The sequence below is a fragment of the Chelonoidis abingdonii genome, chromosome 1 (assembly GCF_003597395.2).
Source record: "Chelonoidis abingdonii isolate Lonesome George chromosome 1, CheloAbing_2.0, whole genome shotgun sequence".
NCBI lineage: Eukaryota > Metazoa > Chordata > Testudines > Testudinidae > Chelonoidis > Chelonoidis abingdonii.
The window spans coordinates 42,595,334-42,615,539 of NC_133769.1; the positions used below are offsets into that span (position 1 = coordinate 42,595,334).

At 40.1% G+C, this 20,206-nt stretch overlaps 1 protein-coding gene across 2 annotated transcripts in view; it reads left to right on the forward strand.

The window, feature by feature from the left end:
- GRM8 (glutamate metabotropic receptor 8) overlaps positions 1–20,206 on the forward strand; it is a 517,546-nt gene that overhangs the window by 438,673 nt on the left and 58,667 nt on the right. For both annotated transcript variants that reach the window (XM_075065157.1, XM_075065150.1), the window contains exon 8: positions 8,681–9,616. In XM_075065157.1, coding sequence (XP_074921258.1) covers positions 8,681–9,616 — 936 coding nt within the window. The remainder of the gene's footprint in view (positions 1–8,680; positions 9,617–20,206) is intronic.

Genomic DNA, 20,206 nt, shown 5'->3' on the forward strand with positions numbered 1-20,206 from the left:
TGGAAAGGAAGATGATATCTGTTTGTATTTGTGCAAGTTTCTTCATGAGGTTGATGGATTTCCACTCCATACGGCTAAATGCAGTGCCTTGCATGGTGTCAAGTATCAGAGGGGTAGCCGTGTTAGTCTGGATCTGTAAAAGCAGCAGAGAATCCTAGGGTTGTCTATAGCTAGTATTATTTAGCTCATTACAGCACTATTCTTAAAGAAACATCTTTCTGTTATTGAATTATCATTGGGTAAATATCAGATTTGGAACTAATGTTTTAAATAGTTGAAATACAAGGTAATTTCCTAATTATAAATAATAATATTATATATCCTGAAGCAATTTTACGGGCTTTGCAATATTATTTAGGTAAAGCCCTGATGAACACCCTATAAAACCATGATTTATTCTTCAGATTCTGTCCTTCCCAGGAAAGTCAGTGGGGCTGTCCCAGCAATAAGATCAATCTGTTTCTCTCTCTCTCTCTATCCAGGTTCTGATATTGTCATAGGTCATTGTCGTATCTGAGGAAGGGCAGAATTTTGTCTGTTTTCATTAATGATGGAAAGTCTGCTTCAAAAATCTGTTATGCAACCTATTAATAACATTAATAGTTGGTCTCTAGTTTCTAAGAGCACTGCTAATTAAATTAGTTGTTGAGTTGCTAAAGGAATGAAGGTGCTGGATTGTGAATATGCCTGCTGTATGCTGTATTGTGGCATGTACAGATCATGCCTTGTATTAACCCAGCTTTCCCAGCGTCATTTTTTTAGTTTTGTTATTAGAGGTTAAAGAAGAAATGTAATTGTAATATTCATAAAAGGCTGGCACTGTTTACTCAGTGTTGTTATGAAACTTCATTCAGTCTGTGTTTTCACTGGTTAGGTAATATAATGAGCTTTAGGGCTGTAAATCTGAACAAGTTACAACTCCATCAGGCACATATATCCTACATAGTTGATTTTTATGATGGTTATTCCAGTTTAAATAGCAAGGAAGGTACATTCTCTTGTGTCCTGACAAATTAGTTCTGAAACGAACAAATATTGTAATTTAAGGAAATAATTATATACTCTGTTTTTGGTTATTATGCAGATAATCATTAAGAGAGTGGTAAACGGCAGATCATCATCTAATGCCTTTTTGCTATGGGAACTTTAGACGTATCTTGGGTACGTTTACACTACCTGCCGGATCGGCGGGTAGCGATTGATCTACCGGGGATCGATTTATCTCATGTAATGTAGATGTGATAAATTGATCCCTGATCGCTCTCCCATTGACTGCTGAACTCCAGCTTGGTGAGAGGGGGAAGCAAAGTCAACAGGGGAGCTGCAGCATGCCGTGAGGACACGAAGTAAGTAGTTTTAATTCAATCTAAGATGCGTCGGCTTTAGCTACACTATTCTTGTAGCTGAAGTTGCGTATCTTAGATCGATCCCCCTGCAGTGTAGACCAGGCTCATGGTAGCACAAATATCCATCAAGGAGATTGGTTTGAAAATTCAGAGGAGCCACTTAAATAAAATTAATAATCAGGTTTAAACTATTACCAATAATAAAATCTGAGCAAGCTTGTTCTGTACACACCTAACATGTGCAACAGATAAGGATGGATTTAAGATAGTAATTTGCCTTGTCTTGTGATGACATCGTAGTTGAGAGCACTAAGCAGCTGGCACACACAAATGTAAGTAACAAAAATGAGCGTACCAGAAATGAAGTTTACCAAGGACTATCAAATAATCTGAGTGAGCCTCAGCCAACTTTAGCAGACTCTGAGCAACAGAAGGGCTGCTTCTTGTTCAGAGTGGGCAAAATAGTCCCTGAAGTGATACACTAATTATTATTTTTCTGACTGGCACTTTCTCTTCTTTCTCCTTTCTCTTATCTTCTTTTTGCGTTATTTTTATTTTTATTCTTCTAAGCCAAGTTTTTAAAAAATGGGTGTGTAAAATTAAGCTCCTAAATCACTCTGTGTGAGATTTTTAAAGACATTCAGGCATCTAAAAATGCAGATAGGAGCCATGAGGGAGTTTCCAAAGCACCCAAGCATGTAAGGAGACTAACTTGCATTTAAATCAATGAATCGAATTAAATGCATTCTCTTAGACACTTTTGAAGATTCTGCCTGTTAAGTCCGTATTTAGACACCAACATAAATGACTTGATTACCAAAAGTGCTGAGCACCCAGCAGCTCCCTTTGACTTCAGTGGAAGTTATGGACATTCAACAATTTTGAAAATTAGACCATTTATTTAAGTGCTTCAGTGTGGATTTAGGAACCTAGTTTTAGGCAAACAATTGTGAAAGTCTTGTCCCATTTCTTCTCCGATCTCCTTTTTGTATCTTACTATCCTTTCTTAGCACCAGTGGATCTCCAGTTAAATTAAGAATAAAATGCAATACTATCAATTTATGAATTGATTATGACTTGAGGTTTGGGGTGTTTAATCCATTTTTATATTGTTTGCTTTATGATAGAAAAACTGCAAGGGCTTTTAAGAGTGTTGTAACAGACTCTGGCCATTGTGAAATGTACTGAGTTACTTCAATATATTCATATTAAGTAAAATGAAGTTTTTAAAATATATGAAGTACATAGCGTACTGGAGGTTGATAGGTACCAGGGGATTCAGCTAGATGACCTACAGAAACATGTCTTTTCAGTCTTTAATTTATGTGAGCTGGACCATCGCTTCCTTTTCTGTGAGTAAAGGGGACCTCTAGCAGATGTCTGGGGACACCNTATGGGAACTTTAGACGTATCTTGGGTACGTTTACACTACCTGCCGGATCGGCGGGGAGCGATTGATCTACCGGGGATCGATTTATCTCATGTAATGTAGATGTGATAAATTGATCCCTGATCGCTCTCCCATTGACTGCTGAACTCCAGCTTGGTGAGAGGGGGAAGCAAAGTCAACAGGGGAGCTGCAGCATGCCGTGAGGACACGAAGTAAGTAGTTTTAATTCAATCTAAGATGCGTCGGCTTTAGCTACACTATTCTTGTAGCTGAAGTTGCGTATCTTAGATCGATCCCCCTGCAGTGTAGACCAGGCTCATGGTAGCACAAATATCCATCAAGGAGATTGGTTTGAAAATTCAGAGGAGCCACTTAAATAAAATTAATAATCAGGTTTAAACTATTACCAATAATAAAATCTGAGCAAGCTTGTTCTGTACACACCTAACATGTGCAACAGATAAGGATGGATTTAAGATAGTAATTTGCCTTGTCTTGTGATGACATCGTAGTTGAGAGCACTAAGCAGCTGGCACACACAAATGTAAGTAACAAAAATGAGCGTACCAGAAATGAAGTTTACCAAGGACTATCAAATAATCTGAGTGAGCCTCAGCCAACTTTAGCAGACTCTGAGCAACAGAAGGGCTGCTTCTTGTTCAGAGTGGGCAAAATAGTCCCTGAAGTGATACACTAATTATTATTTTTCTGACTGGCACTTTCTCTTCTTTCTCCTTTCTCTTATCTTCTTTTTGCGTTATTTTTATTTTTATTCTTCTAAGCCAAGTTTTTAAAAAATGGGTGTGTAAAATTAAGCTCCTAAATCACTCTGTGTGAGATTTTTAAAGACATTCAGGCATCTAAAAATGCAGATAGGAGCCATGAGGGAGTTTCCAAAGCACCCAAGCATGTAAGGAGACTAACTTGCATTTAAATCAATGAATCGAATTAAATGCATTCTCTTAGACACTTTTGAAGATTCTGCCTGTTAAGTCCGTATTTAGACACCAACATAAATGACTTGATTACCAAAAGTGCTGAGCACCCAGCAGCTCCCTTTGACTTCAGTGGAAGTTATGGACATTCAACAATTTTGAAAATTAGACCATTTATTTAAGTGCTTCAGTGTGGATTTAGGAACCTAGTTTTAGGCAAACAATTGTGAAAGTCTTGTCCCATTTCTTCTCCGATCTCCTTTTTGTATCTTACTATCCTTTCTTAGCACCAGTGGATCTCCAGTTAAATTAAGAATAAAATGCAATACTATCAATTTATGAATTGATTATGACTTGAGGTTTGGGGTGTTTAATCCATTTTTATATTGTTTGCTTTATGATAGAAAAACTGCAAGGGCTTTTAAGAGTGTTGTAACAGACTCTGGCCATTGTGAAATGTACTGAGTTACTTCAATATATTCATATTAAGTAAAATGAAGTTTTTAAAATATATGAAGTACATAGCGTACTGGAGGTTGATAGGTACCAGGGGATTCAGCTAGATGACCTACAGAAACATGTCTTTTCAGTCTTTAATTTATGTGAGCTGGACCATCGCTTCCTTTTCTGTGAGTAAAGGGGACCTCTAGCAGATGTCTGGGGACACCTAAAGAGAAGTAAGACTTGCTCTGTGGTATCATCCCCCTCTCACTCTGCCTCCATGGGAGTAGTCTCTGAGTGATCTGCAGGGTTCCCTGGCAGTGGAGGAGGAGGAAGAGGTGCTGGAGTGGGATGGAGCAAAGCTGTGGGAACGGTTGCTTTCTGCAGTACTGTCCCTCTCCCACACCCATAATCAATACCTAAGTAAGATCATGCTGACCCTCTCAGAATTACTTATCTGTCATATAGCTAAGTTATTTCTAAAGCACCTCAAAGTTAAATTATCAGCTACATATGTGTATGTCCCCCTGTGCTGAGTGATCACCCACCTGCAATATATATATACTGAAGGGAGGTTGGATAGAGATGGCCAGCAGGAAAATCCCTGGGATCATGGGTTCTATAGAAGCAGTGCTCTGTGTGACACTCTGTGAAAGGAAAAGGACTTTGAAGATCTCTGGGTATCCTTGGATTTAGAAGGCCCAGTTGCTTACTACTTCTTCAGGAGCAACCTCCTCTTTCTCCAAAGGTATAATAATGCACTGACAATCTCATAAGCAGGGACTCTCATAATTTCCTGTCTGCTAGGGACCTTTTTTCCATGTCTGGGGCAACCTGGATCTATGAATCTAATCATGAGATTAGCCTAAAAAACAATCACTCAGACAGGAAAATTTGGGACAAATAAAGTGAAATAGGGGGATAAAACATTCCAACCCTCCCCAGCCTCAAATATTGAACATTTCCTATTTTTATGTACATTTTTTGAGCCTTGAAAGATCACATTGTTTTAGATCATTCTAGGCTTAAAAGACTGGAATGATTATATTTTTTTTTAAAATAAAAAAGAAGCAAGTGTGCTCTTCTGGTGAGTTTTTCCAATATTTGTAGCATTATATTGTCATAATATGAATTATGTAGTACATATTTTGTGTGCCAGATCTACTGGAATGAAAACTATAATATGAATCATTACTAGTGACCTTCTCAAGATGGGCATTTATTACTGCTGTTGTCACTAGATCATGTAACTTTTGAGACATTGAAATGTATTCACTAACCGCAAGAATTTTGAGGGACATTCAACAATGGTGATAAGGGCTGGATGAAATTTTGTAAAATACTGCATAGTTGTACATTAAAAGAACGTGTACCCATTTTGCTCAGCTAAACAAGCGAAACATTCAGAAGTACTTGAATGATATATATATGAATGATGTATTTGTATCTTCCGCCCCACCCATTACCTTACCAGTCTTTAATGTATTTATCCTCACAGCACCGATGTGAGGTAAAAGTGCTAATACTGTACTTTTAGTTATCATTCAGAATTCATAGCAACACTTTTCCTTCATTCCATTCATTAGATCTATTAGGTTGTCCAAAATAGTATGATTGCTAGTCTTGAGAATCAGGAGGACTGTAGAATAGCCTAAGACTCCTAGGGTATGTCTACACTGTGATAAAACACCCATAACTGGCCTGTGTTGGCTGGCCTGTGTCAGCTGACTCAGGCTTGTGAGGCACGGGCTGTGGGGCTAAAACACTGCAGTGTAGACGTTTGGACTTGGCCTGGAGCCCAGGCTCTGGGACTCTCCCCACTTGCGGGATCCCGGAATCTGGGCTCCAACCTGAGCCCAAAAGCCTACACCGCAATGTTATAGTTCCATAGCATGAGCTTCATTACTTACGTTTCCTTTAAGCTGCACAGCTGCCTATTAAACCCAGCGCATGGGCTCAGGGCTGCAGCGGGGCGAGATTCCACTCCCCTAGCACAGACCTGCCATGGTGAGGAAAGGCTCCTCTTCCTGCCGGCCCCAGCAGGGACCTGCCTCAGACATGCAGTGGCCAGGGGACAGGTGTCCCTTCCCTGGCCTCACCCCAGCCCCAGCATGGACCTGCCGCAGCCAGGGGAGAGGCACCTCTTTCCCCTCTCCCTCCCCCAGCCAGGTGCTTCTGTGGAGAGAAAGAGCTGGGGGGAGTCTGATTTCCCTGCTGTAGCCCCCGGGCAGCCTGCATCCCAAACCCCTCATCCTCAGCCCCACCTCAGAGCCCGCACCTCCAGCCAGAGCTTTCACCTACACCTAAACATCTGCCCCAGCCCTGAGCCCCTCATCCCTGACCCCACTCTGGAGCCCTCACCCCCTTCACCACACCCTAATCCTCTGCCCCAGCCCTGAGCCGCCCTCCCACACTCCGAACCTGTTGGCCCCACCCCCACCACATGAATTTTGTTATGTAAACTAATGTAGAGGTGATGTGTCACACATCACTTCCATATTGGTGCACATAACAAAACTCATTCCGTACATGTGTGGGAAAAATTAGAGGGAACACTGCCATGACCTTGAGTCAGCTGACATTAGGGTTGCCAGGCATCCAGTTTTCGACTGGAATGCCCAGTTGAAAATGGACCCTGGTGGCTCCGCTCAGCACTGCTGACTGGGCCTTTAAAAGTCCAGTCAGCTGCACAGCGGAGCTAAGGGAGGCTCCCTTTCTACTTTGACTCTGCGCAGTTTACCAGAAGTGACTGGCATGTCTGGCCCCTAGGTGCAGGGTGGCCTGAGAACCTCCATGTGCTGCCCCCGCCCTAAGCGCTGGCTCCGCAGCTCCCATTGACCAGGATGTGATGGAGGCAGGGGCTTAGAGAAGGGGCATGGCAGGAGGCAGAGCAAGGGTGTTTGGTTTTGTGCAATTAGAAAGTTGGCAACTCTAGCTGACACAGGTTAGGCACAACTGTTTTATTACAGTGTAGACATACTCCTATAGACTTGAGTGAACTTTGCATCAGGCCCTTAGACCCAGATCATCAAAGATATTTAGTACCTAAACTCCCATTGATTGTAATGGAAGTTAGATGATGAAATCCCTTTGAAGATCTAGGCCCTAGAGACTTTATGAGTGTGTTTATGTTCAATGCATCATTATAGTTGGGCACTTTTGCTGTGACGAATAAAATGAACCAGAAGGTCCCCTATGGCACAGAAGAGTAGAACAGGCTCCACTGTCAAGTCAACATGGCTATATGGCTGGTGCTTGGCTGCTTAGAGGCAGGGGATTGAGGCTGTCAAGCAGCTGCCTTGCACTCTCTGAAATTTGTGGTAATACTGCTGGAACTGCTAAGGCCAAAATTATCACCTTTGCCATACTGGCCTTACTTTGTCCTCTGCCAGTGGAAAGTGAAAACTTCCATGCCACATGGAAGTTTATTATTGTTGTTTTACTTATAAATACAATTTATAAATGCAAAACTGTGCTAGGCACTTTACAGGCAAGTATGAGGACACAGTCCCCACACTTAAGAGTTTACGATCTAATTAAATAATGTACGCATGAAGGATGGGGCACAAAGGAAAGGGCCAGATTCTGCCATCCTTGCAATAACACCTTACTCTGTAAGTAGCTCTATTTAAATCAGTGGGACCCCTTGTGGAGCAAAGTGCTACTCAACCTGAGTAAAGGTGGCAGAATCTGGGCCAAGGTGCAGAAGTTAAGCAAGAATCTTGTTAGATTCGTGAGTTTTCTTTACAGATTCTTGTTTTGGGGGGGCGGGGGGGAGACGTCCTATTTGTTATATGTCATGGTGGAGAGATCCAGGATTGATGGGCCTTTTGAAACAAGTTTGCACTGCGTGTATGAATTTTAAACTATAAAAAGATATTGGAATTTTTAAACCAGGAGGACTGAAGTGCAGCTGTGACATCTCTTTAAATTATTAATCGTATTGTGGTGTATACACATTTTTACCTACTAGAAATGGGGGTGGAAAAAGATATTCTTATGCATTTTGAGCAAAAGTTGAAGGATGAAAACATATAAACAGATAACAGGTTCTCCTTGGAAGAGATGCCATTATGTCTAAATAGAAGTGGATCCTTTCCTGGTCCTTTTTATTCTGTCAGAGTTGATGCGTGGAGATTTTAATCTGTCCTTTTGCAGTATCAGAAATTTATTCCAAACCCACATACTCCACATTTCCTAATTAAATGTTTGAAAACTACTGGTATTTATACTTGCATGTGATTAGTTTATAAACTTCTTTATTTTGGATTTTTTCCTTTTAAACTAGCCTGGAGTCAATAAATCTGTTTACAGATGTCAATTTGGTCAGCAGTAAAGATGTAAATAAAAACTAATGACACTCACCAAGCCCATGGCATGAATGATTTATTGGGCACAATCATTTAACACTTTCATAAAGTCAATATAAGGGAAAGAAACAGGTTTCTTATTAGGGTAAACTGTATTTGTACTGTCAGTACACCATGATTTATGACAAATCTGTGGCCAGGATTAGGATATTATAAATGAAGGAAAATGGAAGGCTCATTAATTTTTTATACCCATAGGTAGAAGACATGCAGTGGGCTAGCAGAGATCATACTCATCCAGCATCTGTTTGCAGCCTGCCTTGTAAACCTGGTGAAAGAAAGAAAACAGTAAAGGGAGTGCCTTGCTGTTGGCACTGTGAACGCTGTGAAGGGTACCATTACCAAGTGGATGAGCTCACCTGTGAACTGTGCCCATTTAATAAGCGACCAAATGCCAACCGCACAGATTGCCAGCTTATTCCAATAATCAAACTGGAATGGCATTCTCCCTGGGCCATCGTGCCTGTGTTCATAGCTATTCTAGGAATTATTGCAACCACCTTTGTCATCGTGACATTTGTCCGCTACAATGACACACCCATCGTCAGGGCATCTGGCCGTGAACTCAGCTACGTGCTATTGACTGGGATTTTTCTCTGTTACTCTATCACTTTTTTAATGATTGCCGCTCCAGACACAGTGATCTGCTCATTTCGACGGCTCTTTTTAGGACTCGGCATGTGCTTCAGTTACTCTGCCTTGCTCACAAAAACTAATAGAATCCACAGAATATTTGAGCAAGGTAAAAAATCTGTCACAGCTCCAAAGTTTATTAGCCCAGCTTCCCAGTTGGTGATCACTTTCAGCCTCATATCCATGCAACTTCTTGGAGTCTTCATCTGGTTTGCTGTTGATCCACCACATATCGTAATAGACTATGGAGAGCAGAGGACACTTGATCCGGAAAATGCCAGGGGAGTTCTCAAATGTGACATTTCTGATCTTTCTCTCATCTGTTCCCTTGGTTACAGTATTCTCTTGATGGTCACATGCACTGTGTATGCTATTAAAACAAGAGGGGTTCCAGAGACCTTCAATGAAGCAAAACCCATTGGATTTACTATGTACACCACCTGCATAATTTGGTTAGCTTTTATTCCCATCTTTTTTGGTACTGCGCAGTCCACAGAGAAGGTAAGTGACAATAAAATTAAGAATCAAATATTAACCTGCCTTTTTCAGTTACAATATTTGTAAAATTACATTAATTCAGTCTTATAAATTACTAATTCTGAATGTGAACACAAATTCCTAGACTATTAGGAAATGGAAGGTAATGGCATGTGTCTTTGGAAAGGTGCATTCCTGGGTTTTGTAACAAGATCTGGGATCTGGCTATGACATGATTGCCATAATAGCTTGGTCATTTTCTGGATACATCTTTTCCTTAAATGACTGCTTCCACTAATGTGTATTATTATCCTTTCATGATGCTTCAGTCTGTTATATGAAATGCTATAAATGTTTGCTGCCTAGCATAGAACTGATGCAAATAGATATATTTCAAAATTCCACAAAGATCTACTTACACTTGTCAAAAATAATGAAGAAGAATGTTTGGGTAGAATGACAGCCATTACCTTTACCTGTCAGCCACACACATAAGTAAGTAAGCAAGTAAATAAATACAAATATGGGAAGAAAAATGCCCAGTAAATTGAATATTGATCTCATATAAAACCTTACAGGAGGGCTCAGCTAATTAATTAATAGCTCCTTGAGAAATTAGGCTCATGAAAATGAGCTCTTTTGATGAGAGAGTCAGTCTAACATGTTCAGAGGTCAGTTCTTCCTTGTTCAGTTGACAAGACCCTTATCAGTCAGGGAGAACCATATACAGTATCTTAGACATTTAACTCTATCTCTGTTGCTTCTAATGTGAAGACAGAGACACGTCAGTTTGTCTCCAGCTGACATTGGGAAAGATGGCAGATCCGCTAGGAAAGAGCAATAAAACACAAATCAATCACCAAGATGGTTTGGAAAATCTTGAAAAGCAGAAATGTAGGGTAAGAATTCCTGAACCAGAGTATCCTCCTGCTCCCACTCCTAGTGGGTGATTTTTTAAAAATTTATTTTTTAAAGTATGCAAAATATTTTTCAGAAAATGGACTACAGAATCTATCCCCGTCAATGTATATGGAAATGGCTACATGCTTTCAGCTGGCATAACCCCCTTGGCTTCAAAATTCAAAGTGTTATTGTGTGACTAAATAAAACACCTGCTGATTCAGGCATAAAAGTTTTCAAGGGGAGCAGAGCTCATTAGTATGATCTTTTTCACTTCTATAGATCAGTGTGGCTTTCACCCAGGTTTCTTTAAAAAAATAAAATAAAAAAAAGCATTAAGCACGCTCACTGCTGAATAGGTCAGACTGCCACTAAGCCGAGAGCTGTAACCTGCCATGACTTGCATGGCCTTGTTCAGAATGAAAGGTCATTAATATTTTATGGAGAATTAAGCCCTAAGTTAGTGGCACAGCATAGGTGCAGTAAGTAAAGCTGAAGAATTCTGACATTTATAATTGGAACACGGAAATACTTTTAGCTGATAATCGTATGTATGAACAGAGTTTAAATGCTGATGTTTTTATGTATAGGTTTAAGTCAGGAAAGACTTGTGTGGATAGAGATACAATACTTATTGTTTGAAAGAGAATGTTTTACCATTCAGGGCATGCTGAATTTAGCAAGGGATGGTATTTGTGAATAAACAAATGTATTTCGGGATAATGGAAAATGCTGTTTAGCCAGTGGTTCCACAATGACTTTAATTTACACAATAGGTTCACATTTATTTGATGCAAGAGATGACACACTCTCCACTTCTAAAGAGGAGAATAGTAAACCCCTTTGTTTGGTTTCTTATGTCAACTCCCAAAGTGGACATATGAACACAACTAAATCCCCTGGGTTCTGTCACTAAACTTTGTTTGTTAGTTGTTGCATTTTTAAAAAATGATCGGTTATTCTTGTTCTTCATATAATGACTTTCAGGAGGGGTAAAAACATATTAAAATGCTAATACAGTAGTTTTGCAATTCAAATAATTCTTTCAGCCTTTCTGCTTTTTGTTGTAAATAAAAACGTTTCCACACCGAGTCTTCTGGACATCATCACAGTAGCTCAAGCATGCATGCAATTAAATTGTTTCTCTAAATGGGACAAAAATGTAATGACTAGTGCTCACGTATATAAGTATCTGAAAATACTCAGGCAAAGTTACTTGTAGTTTTTTCAGTTAATATAAAACTTCTAAAGATGCATGTTCTAAAGAAAGCTAATACACTATAAAATATGGTAATTGGAATTATGGTAATTGGAATTGCTTTTTGTACACCTATTTTTATCTGATAAGGAAATGATGGGATAAATTAAACGAAGTGGTGGTTTCTGAGGTGCTCATCACCCTGAACCTTGTCTGCAGTTATTTTAGAGCCCTCATATTATTTGGCTATATGGCTTGAGTTTGTTCAAAGGGAATCTAGCTATAAATTAGGGAACTTAAAGCACTGAATAAGAGCAAGGGTTGCATTCGTGAAATGCTGAAGGTAATAAAATTGAGCAAGGCAGTTTTTAAATCCCAAATCTATTCCCAACTGGTATTTTACAGCATCTGTATCTCTAGACATGCTCCTATTATAATAATAAATAATAATAATAATAATAATAATAATAATCATAAATAGTTAAAACATCCCTGAAAGTGTTCTGGGGTACTGTCAGGACTGGGGCGTGAGCAGGAATCAGGGGCCTAGTGGCCTGAGCAGGAGTCAGAGCTGGTGTCAGAAGTCAGGAATTGGAGTCAAGGGTCAGAACCAGTTAATCTGGAGTGAGGCAAGACAGGCAAGGCTGGGTCCAAGGCTGAAACAGGCCCAGAGCAGGGCTGGGGGCAAGCAGGCACAGGAGCTCTTGCAGCTACGGAATACGCTTTGAGCAGTCGCTGTGGTGGTAGTGATGGGGGTGGTGCTGCTATGGGAATTAAGAGCCGGTCTGCTGACTTTTCCAGCCAATCAGTTGGTGTAGCCATTCAGGCAGCCCACTATAGGCCAGCTGCACTGGATAGGTTGCCAAGAGACTGGGCTCTGCTGCAGGCCCTTCTTCCTGATGGGCACTTCCTTATCCCCTAAATGTTATTGATACCCACAACAAGCAGTAGAAACCAATATATTTTCTGGAAAGATCATATACACATATGTAGTTGCCCATTCCAAGAACTAAGAAGTACACAATTTAAGTAGAAAATATTTTGGTATCTCCTCTTTGTTTTGCTTCAGTCTTCACTGCTGAGGATGTGAGGGAGATTCCCAAACCTGAGCCATCCTTTGTAGGTGACAAATCTGAGGAATTGTCACAGATTGAAGTGTCACTAGAGGAGGTTTTGGAATTAATTGATAAACTTAACAGTAACAAGTCATCAGGACCAGATGGCATTCACCCAAGAGTTCTGAAAGAACTCAGATGTGAAGTTGCGGAACTATTAACTATGGTTTGTAACCTGTCCTTTAAATCGCTGTCTGTACCCAATGACTGGGAAGATAGCTAATGTAATGCCAATATTTAAAAAGGGCTCTAGGGGTGATCCCAGCAATTACAGACAGGTAAGTCTAACGTTGGTACCGGGCAAATTAGTTGAAACAATAGTAGAGAATTAAATTGTCAGACACATAGAAGAACATAAATTGTTGGGCAAAAGTCAACATGGTTTCTGTACAGGGAAATTGTATCTTACTAATCGATTAGAGTTCTTTGAAGGGGTCAACAAACATGTGGATAAAGGGGATCCAGTGGACATAGTATACTTAGATTTCCACTAAGCCTTTGACAAGGTCCCTCACCAAAGGCTCTTACATACATTAAGTTGTTGTGGGATAAAAGGAAGTCCTTCATATAAAGAAACTGGATTAAAAGATCAGGGAAAAAGGTAGGAAAAAATTGTAAATTTTCAGAATGGAGAGGTGTAAAACTAGTGGTCTCCAACGGTCGTCCTAAGGACCAAAATCCTATTCAATTATTTCTTATATGATCTAGAGATAGGGTAAAAAGTGGAGGTGGCCCAAGTTTTCAGATGATACAAAGCTGCTCAACGATAGTTTAAGGACCAAAGCAGACTGTGAATTTAACTCAAAAAGATCTCACAAAAGCTGAAGTTGATTGGGCAACAAATGGGCAATGAAAGTCTATGGAGAAATGTATATGCATTGGGCAAAACCAGCTATATATCATAGATGGGGCTAATTTTACACTACAGTCATCGGAAAGAAGATCTGGAGTTTATCGTGGATAGCTCTCTGAAGATTCCATCGCAGCTGTGCAGCGCAAGTCAAAAACATTATGTGATGTGAAGCCTTAGTAGTCATTAAAACAGGATAGAGTAAGAGAATATCTTATTGCCCATTAAATAATCCATGATACGAACCCACATCTCTTGCACTACTGAATACAGAAATGTGGCCTCTCCACTCATAAACTCAAAAGAATATACAAAGTTCATTAAAAAGAAGATGAAAAGTGCATAATGAAAAAAGTTTTATAGGACGAGCATCCCATATAAAAAAATAGCTGTAAACAATTTCGCTTGAAAAGAGGAGACTAAGGGATATGATAGAGGTAAATAAAATCAAGATGGAGATTAGGTAATAAAGAAAATTTTCTGTATAACACTTTTCCGGACTGGAGGATACAAGAGACTAGGGCACCAAAAATGAAATTAATGGGGGCAGCAAGTTAAAAAAAAACAAATAAAAGGAATTTGTTTCATTTAGTTCGATTCCTGTTCAGGCAGGTTTCTTTTCTTGCAGCGACAGCGCAAGATCATCCTGGTGGTTAGTACTCCTTTCGCCTGTTAAGGAGCTGTTTTGTAGGCTAGACATCAGGCACAGGGTCGTTAAAGGAGAACTAATACAAATTAGATTCATGGAGGTTAAGTCCATTAATGGCTATTAGCCAAGATGGGTAAGGAATGGTGTCCCTAGCCTCTGTTTGTCAGAGGATGGAGATGGATGGCAGGAGAGAAATCACTTGATCATTACCTGTTAGGTTCACTCCCTCGGGGACAACTGGCATTGGCCACTGTCAGTAGACAGGACACTGGGCGGATGAACCTTTGGTGTGATCCAGTACGGCCATTCTTATGTTCTTACTGTTCTTTCACTCCCAAGATATTTACATTGATAAACAGAGAGACAAGGTAATTTAAACACCTTGCCATTTGAAACTAACAGAAGGCCTGATCCAAAGTCCATTAATCTATGGAAAGATGTCCATTGACATTAGTGGTATTTGAAGAAATCGTAGAAGATGTAAGAGTCCAGTGAGTTTTTGGACAGGATGAAGTTGAGTTTGAATGTACAACTATTACAAAAAATTTGGACCCTGATCCATTAAATCAACAGTTAAGCACTGATGTTAATTGTCTCAAGCACATGCCAAAAGTTAAGAATATGCTTAAGTGTTTTTGCTGAATGGGGTAAACCAGGGGTCGTTAATGTGGTGCCCGCGGGTGTCCACTGGGGTGTCTAAGTGCGCCGGCGTCCTGGCCGGTGGACAACCATCCACTGAAATGCCGCCAAAATTCGGCAGCATTTCGGTGGCGCTGCATCTTGGTGACGCTGCTTGCCACCAACAAACAGAGGCATTGCTGCTGAAATTCGGTGGCATTTCAGTGGCGACACCTCTGGATGACACCGCTTGTCGGTGGCATTTCCGCGGATGCTCGTCCGATGCCACGGTCCTCCATGGCTCGTCGCCAGACGAAAAAGGTTGGGGACTACTGGGGTAAACTGCTGAGTCAGTGTCTTAATGAACCAGATTCTGGATTGAACTTTAGACATATGTAAGAGGCATTGGAGATTGAGGAAGAGAAAAGGTTTATGTGGGTATTCAAGATTATAATTACTAGGCCAAATCCTCAGCTGGTGGAAATCAGTATAACTTCACTGAAGTCAATAGAGCTAGGCTGTTGTACCCCAGTTCAGGTTCTAGCCTAATATATGTAGCTTGTTATTAATAGTCCCATTTGCTGAATGTTTTTTTACTCATCTTGTGGTGATCTGTAGGTATGTAGGTGTAAAAATAAAATGTAGTTGGGAGGATTTAGAAACATGTGAGAAAAAAAGTAGCAAATAAGCAAAGACACAAAAACCTTCTGAATCTTTCTTAATTCTAGTCAGATGGTTTTTGCAAATTTCCAGACACTTCAGTTATCTTGAATCTCAACCAGCAGAACATCAAGCCAACATACATGCCTAAGAGAGTCATTCTTCTGATTATCATTTCTGCAGAATTTCAGTTTGTGGTTGTTGCTACTAGTGGGATTCAAAGATGCAGATGACAACACTAAGCAGGTTTTGTTCATCAGCCGTTTCCATCATGAGCCCAAGTGTAGGAGCAAAAAAGGGTAATGACTCTTCTGAGTATTGTTGAACTGACTTTCTCTTTCGTCATTTTGTCACTTCATGATTATGCTGTTGTCTTCCACTATAAAAAAAGGAAACCTACTAAGAGCATTGAAAGGTATTTCAAAGCTATATTGAAATAATGGGAAAAAATTGTCCTCAAGACATAAAACACTATATCCTTAATGCAGAAGTAAATGTCACTGAGGTGCTTGAAGTGGAAAGTGGAAAAACTGTACAAGATAGCATTCCAGCCTGCATATCCTTTGACCTCACATTTGCATGGCAGAATATTAAAGTATTGGGATTTTCTGAAATAGAGATCTCTTAAAATGTCATAATGGTTGGAATGCTGTAGAATAAAAAGTGAAGTTGGCTGAATGATTAAAACAGCTGTTTTATGAACCACTGGGCAAAATTAAGTTACAACGCAGACTGCACAAGAATTGGCAGAGGATAAATGACTGTCTAAAATACATCTCTATTTGGTGAAAGGATCTACTTTAATTTCCTTGCATTATTTGTTTTACAAGTTTTGACAGGTGAATGAATCATGTTCATTCAGATAATAAAGATATCATTTATTATATTAGCCTAGCAATTTTTGGTTTTGAGTGAATATACAAATACTTGTTTTCCATTTTGCAAAAGAAAGGAGGCTGAACTTTTTGATAAGGAAAAAGGACCCATAGTAAACACTAAGTCATTCTCCCATCTCTCCACTCCTCCCCCAGCTCCGGAAGCAGTGAAATAACTGAAAGGGGTAATTTAAAGAGACAGGAACTTTTCAGTATATTTCCAAACTATGCCTATAACATTGATCTTTTCTCCAACAAGTGGAGTAAAGGAAAATTAAAAAGTATGACATAAACAGATCATATGAGTGTTTCCATACATCATTATTCTTACTGCCTTACTAGTCCTGCAGTTCTTAAGCTGTTGTACATAGACCCAAGGTGATTGATGGAGCAATAGCTGGTAGTGTGCATAGAACGTACTGGTCACATGACATGGCTCTCCTACTTGTTACCAGCTGCTAAGTCACTTAAAAGATCAAAATACATCAGATCTGTTCATATTACTAATTGTCCATGGAAACTGTTGCTGTACATGTAATAAGGATATTATTCAATTTCCAATGGGAGGGAGATGTGACCCCAGGAGACTATCTATTAAAATGTGGTCCAAAGAATGAAAAAGCTTGAGAACTCTAGTGCAGGTAAATTCCCTCTGCCCACCCTACATTTCTGGAGATGTTGGTCAAATCTTTTTCTTCTAATTTTTATTTCACTTATGATGAATTCAAAATGATTTCAAGGTGACATTAAGAAAGCAAAATGTCTGATAATGCTTCATACTTTGCTAATGAACCAGCCTACACTCAGAGTTTTCTTCATCTCAGAGTATCATCCCCCTAGTTCTGATGATATTCAGAGATGTCTCTCTGAAGGTAGTACAATGTGTACACATCACAGCACCAAAGAAAGAAAGCAGACCTTGAGAAAGGGAACCCATCATGTTAAAATTTCTTTCATCTTGTTAATAATGGCTATATTGAGTTTAATTGAATCCTTCGCTCCAGTGTAACAAATCACATAAGAATTCAGCTAGCAGTGATGAACACTTTTTTGGTAGACCCATCAGTGTACAGTGTTGGGGTGTGCACACTTAGCAGACTGTGGGACTGATATACCTCTCACTTTCACTATTTTTGCTCCAGTTGAACTCAACTGATTTCAGTGGCATTACTCTTGATTTGCACCAGTATCAGTGAGAAGAGAATCAGGCCCTAAGTTTTTTGTTGTTCAAAAGTGTATATTATTAAATAGTTCTTCAGTTTTAAACTTTTTCTAGTAATCTTAAATAAATCATGACATTTGATATCTTCAAAGGGCTGAGCAAGGGACTGTGTGTTTTTTACGATGCTCCAGGAGCAGAATGGGAACTATGGTCTGACTCAGAAGCTAAGCTCCATGAGCTCTGTGGGCCTATACCTGTGTCAGACACTGAAGGTCCCCTGTGCAGTTGTGGATCAGAGCCGCTTCTGTCCGCTGGTTCAACTAGTGAATGCAGAAGTACTGCAAGGCTATTATCCCTTTCTCTCCCACTCACAATCCAGATAACCAGTGAAAGACAGTAAGCGAGTGCTTATGCTCCATGTGATCTTGGGACCTTTAAGCTTGCACCTGCAGTGTCCAGAAAGGGAATTACAGCATGGAACTTTGGTGTGCACTGCTGCTCACACCCTCTTTGTCCAAACTGTGGAGTGTAGACATACCTGTAGTGCGATGTATATGGCGCATAGGCCATGTGCTGATTCTCTTCAGAGGCAAGAATTTCACCTTATCTGCATACACTCAAGACCCTGATTCCTGTGCAGTATATATTGTTCCTTTCACTGTGCTCTTTAAATGAATGGGGTGGTTTTCTTCAAAGCTTTGTAGATCAAAAATGTGGAATTCAGCCCAAATGACATATTTTTGTCTTAGGCACCAGCTTCTTAGCTCTCTGCAGATAGCTTCTGAGAAAGCAGGGCTATTGGGGCAGCTTGAGGCTGTCTACACTGGCAACTGAACAATGTAAGATTTGTCTTTCAGAGGTGTTAAAAAACACACAGCCTGAAAGACAAAAGCTTTGCCAACGACAAGTGCTGGTGTGAACAGCGCTCTGTTGGCAGGAGCGCTCTCCTGCTGACAAAGGTAACTCTGCTCGTTGGGGGTGGAATTATTTTGTCGGCAGGAGAGCTCTCTCCTGCCAACAAACAGCAGCTACACTGCCTGCCTTTTAGCAACATGGCTGTAATGACACAACTATGTCGCTAAAAGCTGCGTAGTATAGACATAGCCTGAGTGAAGTGAGAAAGAAAGTCAAAAGCTATTGAAAGCATAGATGAATATTTTATGGCAACATATATGAATGAAATGGGTTTTTACAGTAACAACTAGGTCACTGCTTAGTCTTGAGTGGTTTGTAAAAACTTTAACCGTTGTAATAACATTTGTCTAGCTGCACAACCGTATTGGCTGCGACAGGTGTTTCTGTACCCTATCATCATTCTAAGCAGAATGGCCAACAAAGCCACTGATAGTTTTTCATAAAAAATAATGGCAGGCTATGGCCCAGACAGTACACCTCACTCTTCATTTTCAATCACTTTGTACTCCAGTTGTCAGGGCATGACAAATACGCCCTTGCACACTGCATCTAAGAAGGATCTTCAGCGATTTTAACAGTTCAGTAAATGTGGGTTTCCCTTGCTTATTTGCAAGCCTAGCCTCGATGTGTACACTGATCAATGTCAAGGTGATCCTGGTAAAATGTGTATCATAGGTCAAGAAAATGGATTAAAGGGCAGTTCTGTTGTGTGAGGTGAGCATAAGATGTGTGTGGAGGTGCGAGTTTGTATCCAGCAACATAGCACAGAGACCATCTCCACAGAGACTTCCTGTTGGGCAGTGCTCATGTTCATGTAAAATCCTCCAGCTTGCCCTTAGAGGAAGTATGTTGGGACCAAAGCAGGCTGCTGCACTTCATGCATTATCTCATGAAGCCTGTGTGGAGTTTTCTGCAAGGCTGCTTCATTGCCTGAGGGAAGGATTCCATTTCCCCCACTCATCTTTAGGGGTAGATTTAAGATTTGGTCTATATGCACTACATTCTTTCATATTCTTCTTTGTCTTGATAAGAATAGGTTTATTTTGCCTCATTTTTAATCCTGTTAACAGCTTTTTGTCCAGAAAGTATGGCTTTAGCAGTAGTAATTGGCAAATCTAAAAGAAACTATTGTGTACAAATCAGGATGGAAATCTTGCTGGAACAGCCTTTCTTGTGAGATTTCTGGTACTTCTTAGTTACTGCTGAGTTGGAAATAGAACAGAAATAGCCTTTCTTGTGGCATCTTAGTATTTTCACTTTGGTCATAACTGGAAAAGCACATGTAAAAAAAATTCAAAAGAGAAAATGGTTTAAACATTAAAGAAAACTTTTGTCTTAATTTTTCGTGGAGATTCAGCTTTTTTCAAAATTTTCTAAGAAGGCCTCAGCGTCATCACCTGCCTTGTAGGTGGGAAATTTCTTGGGATGTGGAACAACAACTGGCGAAGTGTTGTTAGGATTGGCTGGGTTCTGTTGCTTAGCCTGTTCTAATTCTTAATGCAGAACTAGCCAAGGGAAGAAGGCAGCCTAACAAAGAAGACAACAAAGAAGAAGAGAGCAGCCCACCAAAAACAACAAGAAGAAGAGTGCCCACAGAAGAAAACAAGAAGAAGAAGATGCAGCGCACAGAAGACAGATAGAATCCAAGGGGACCCAAATCTGACAGGCCCTC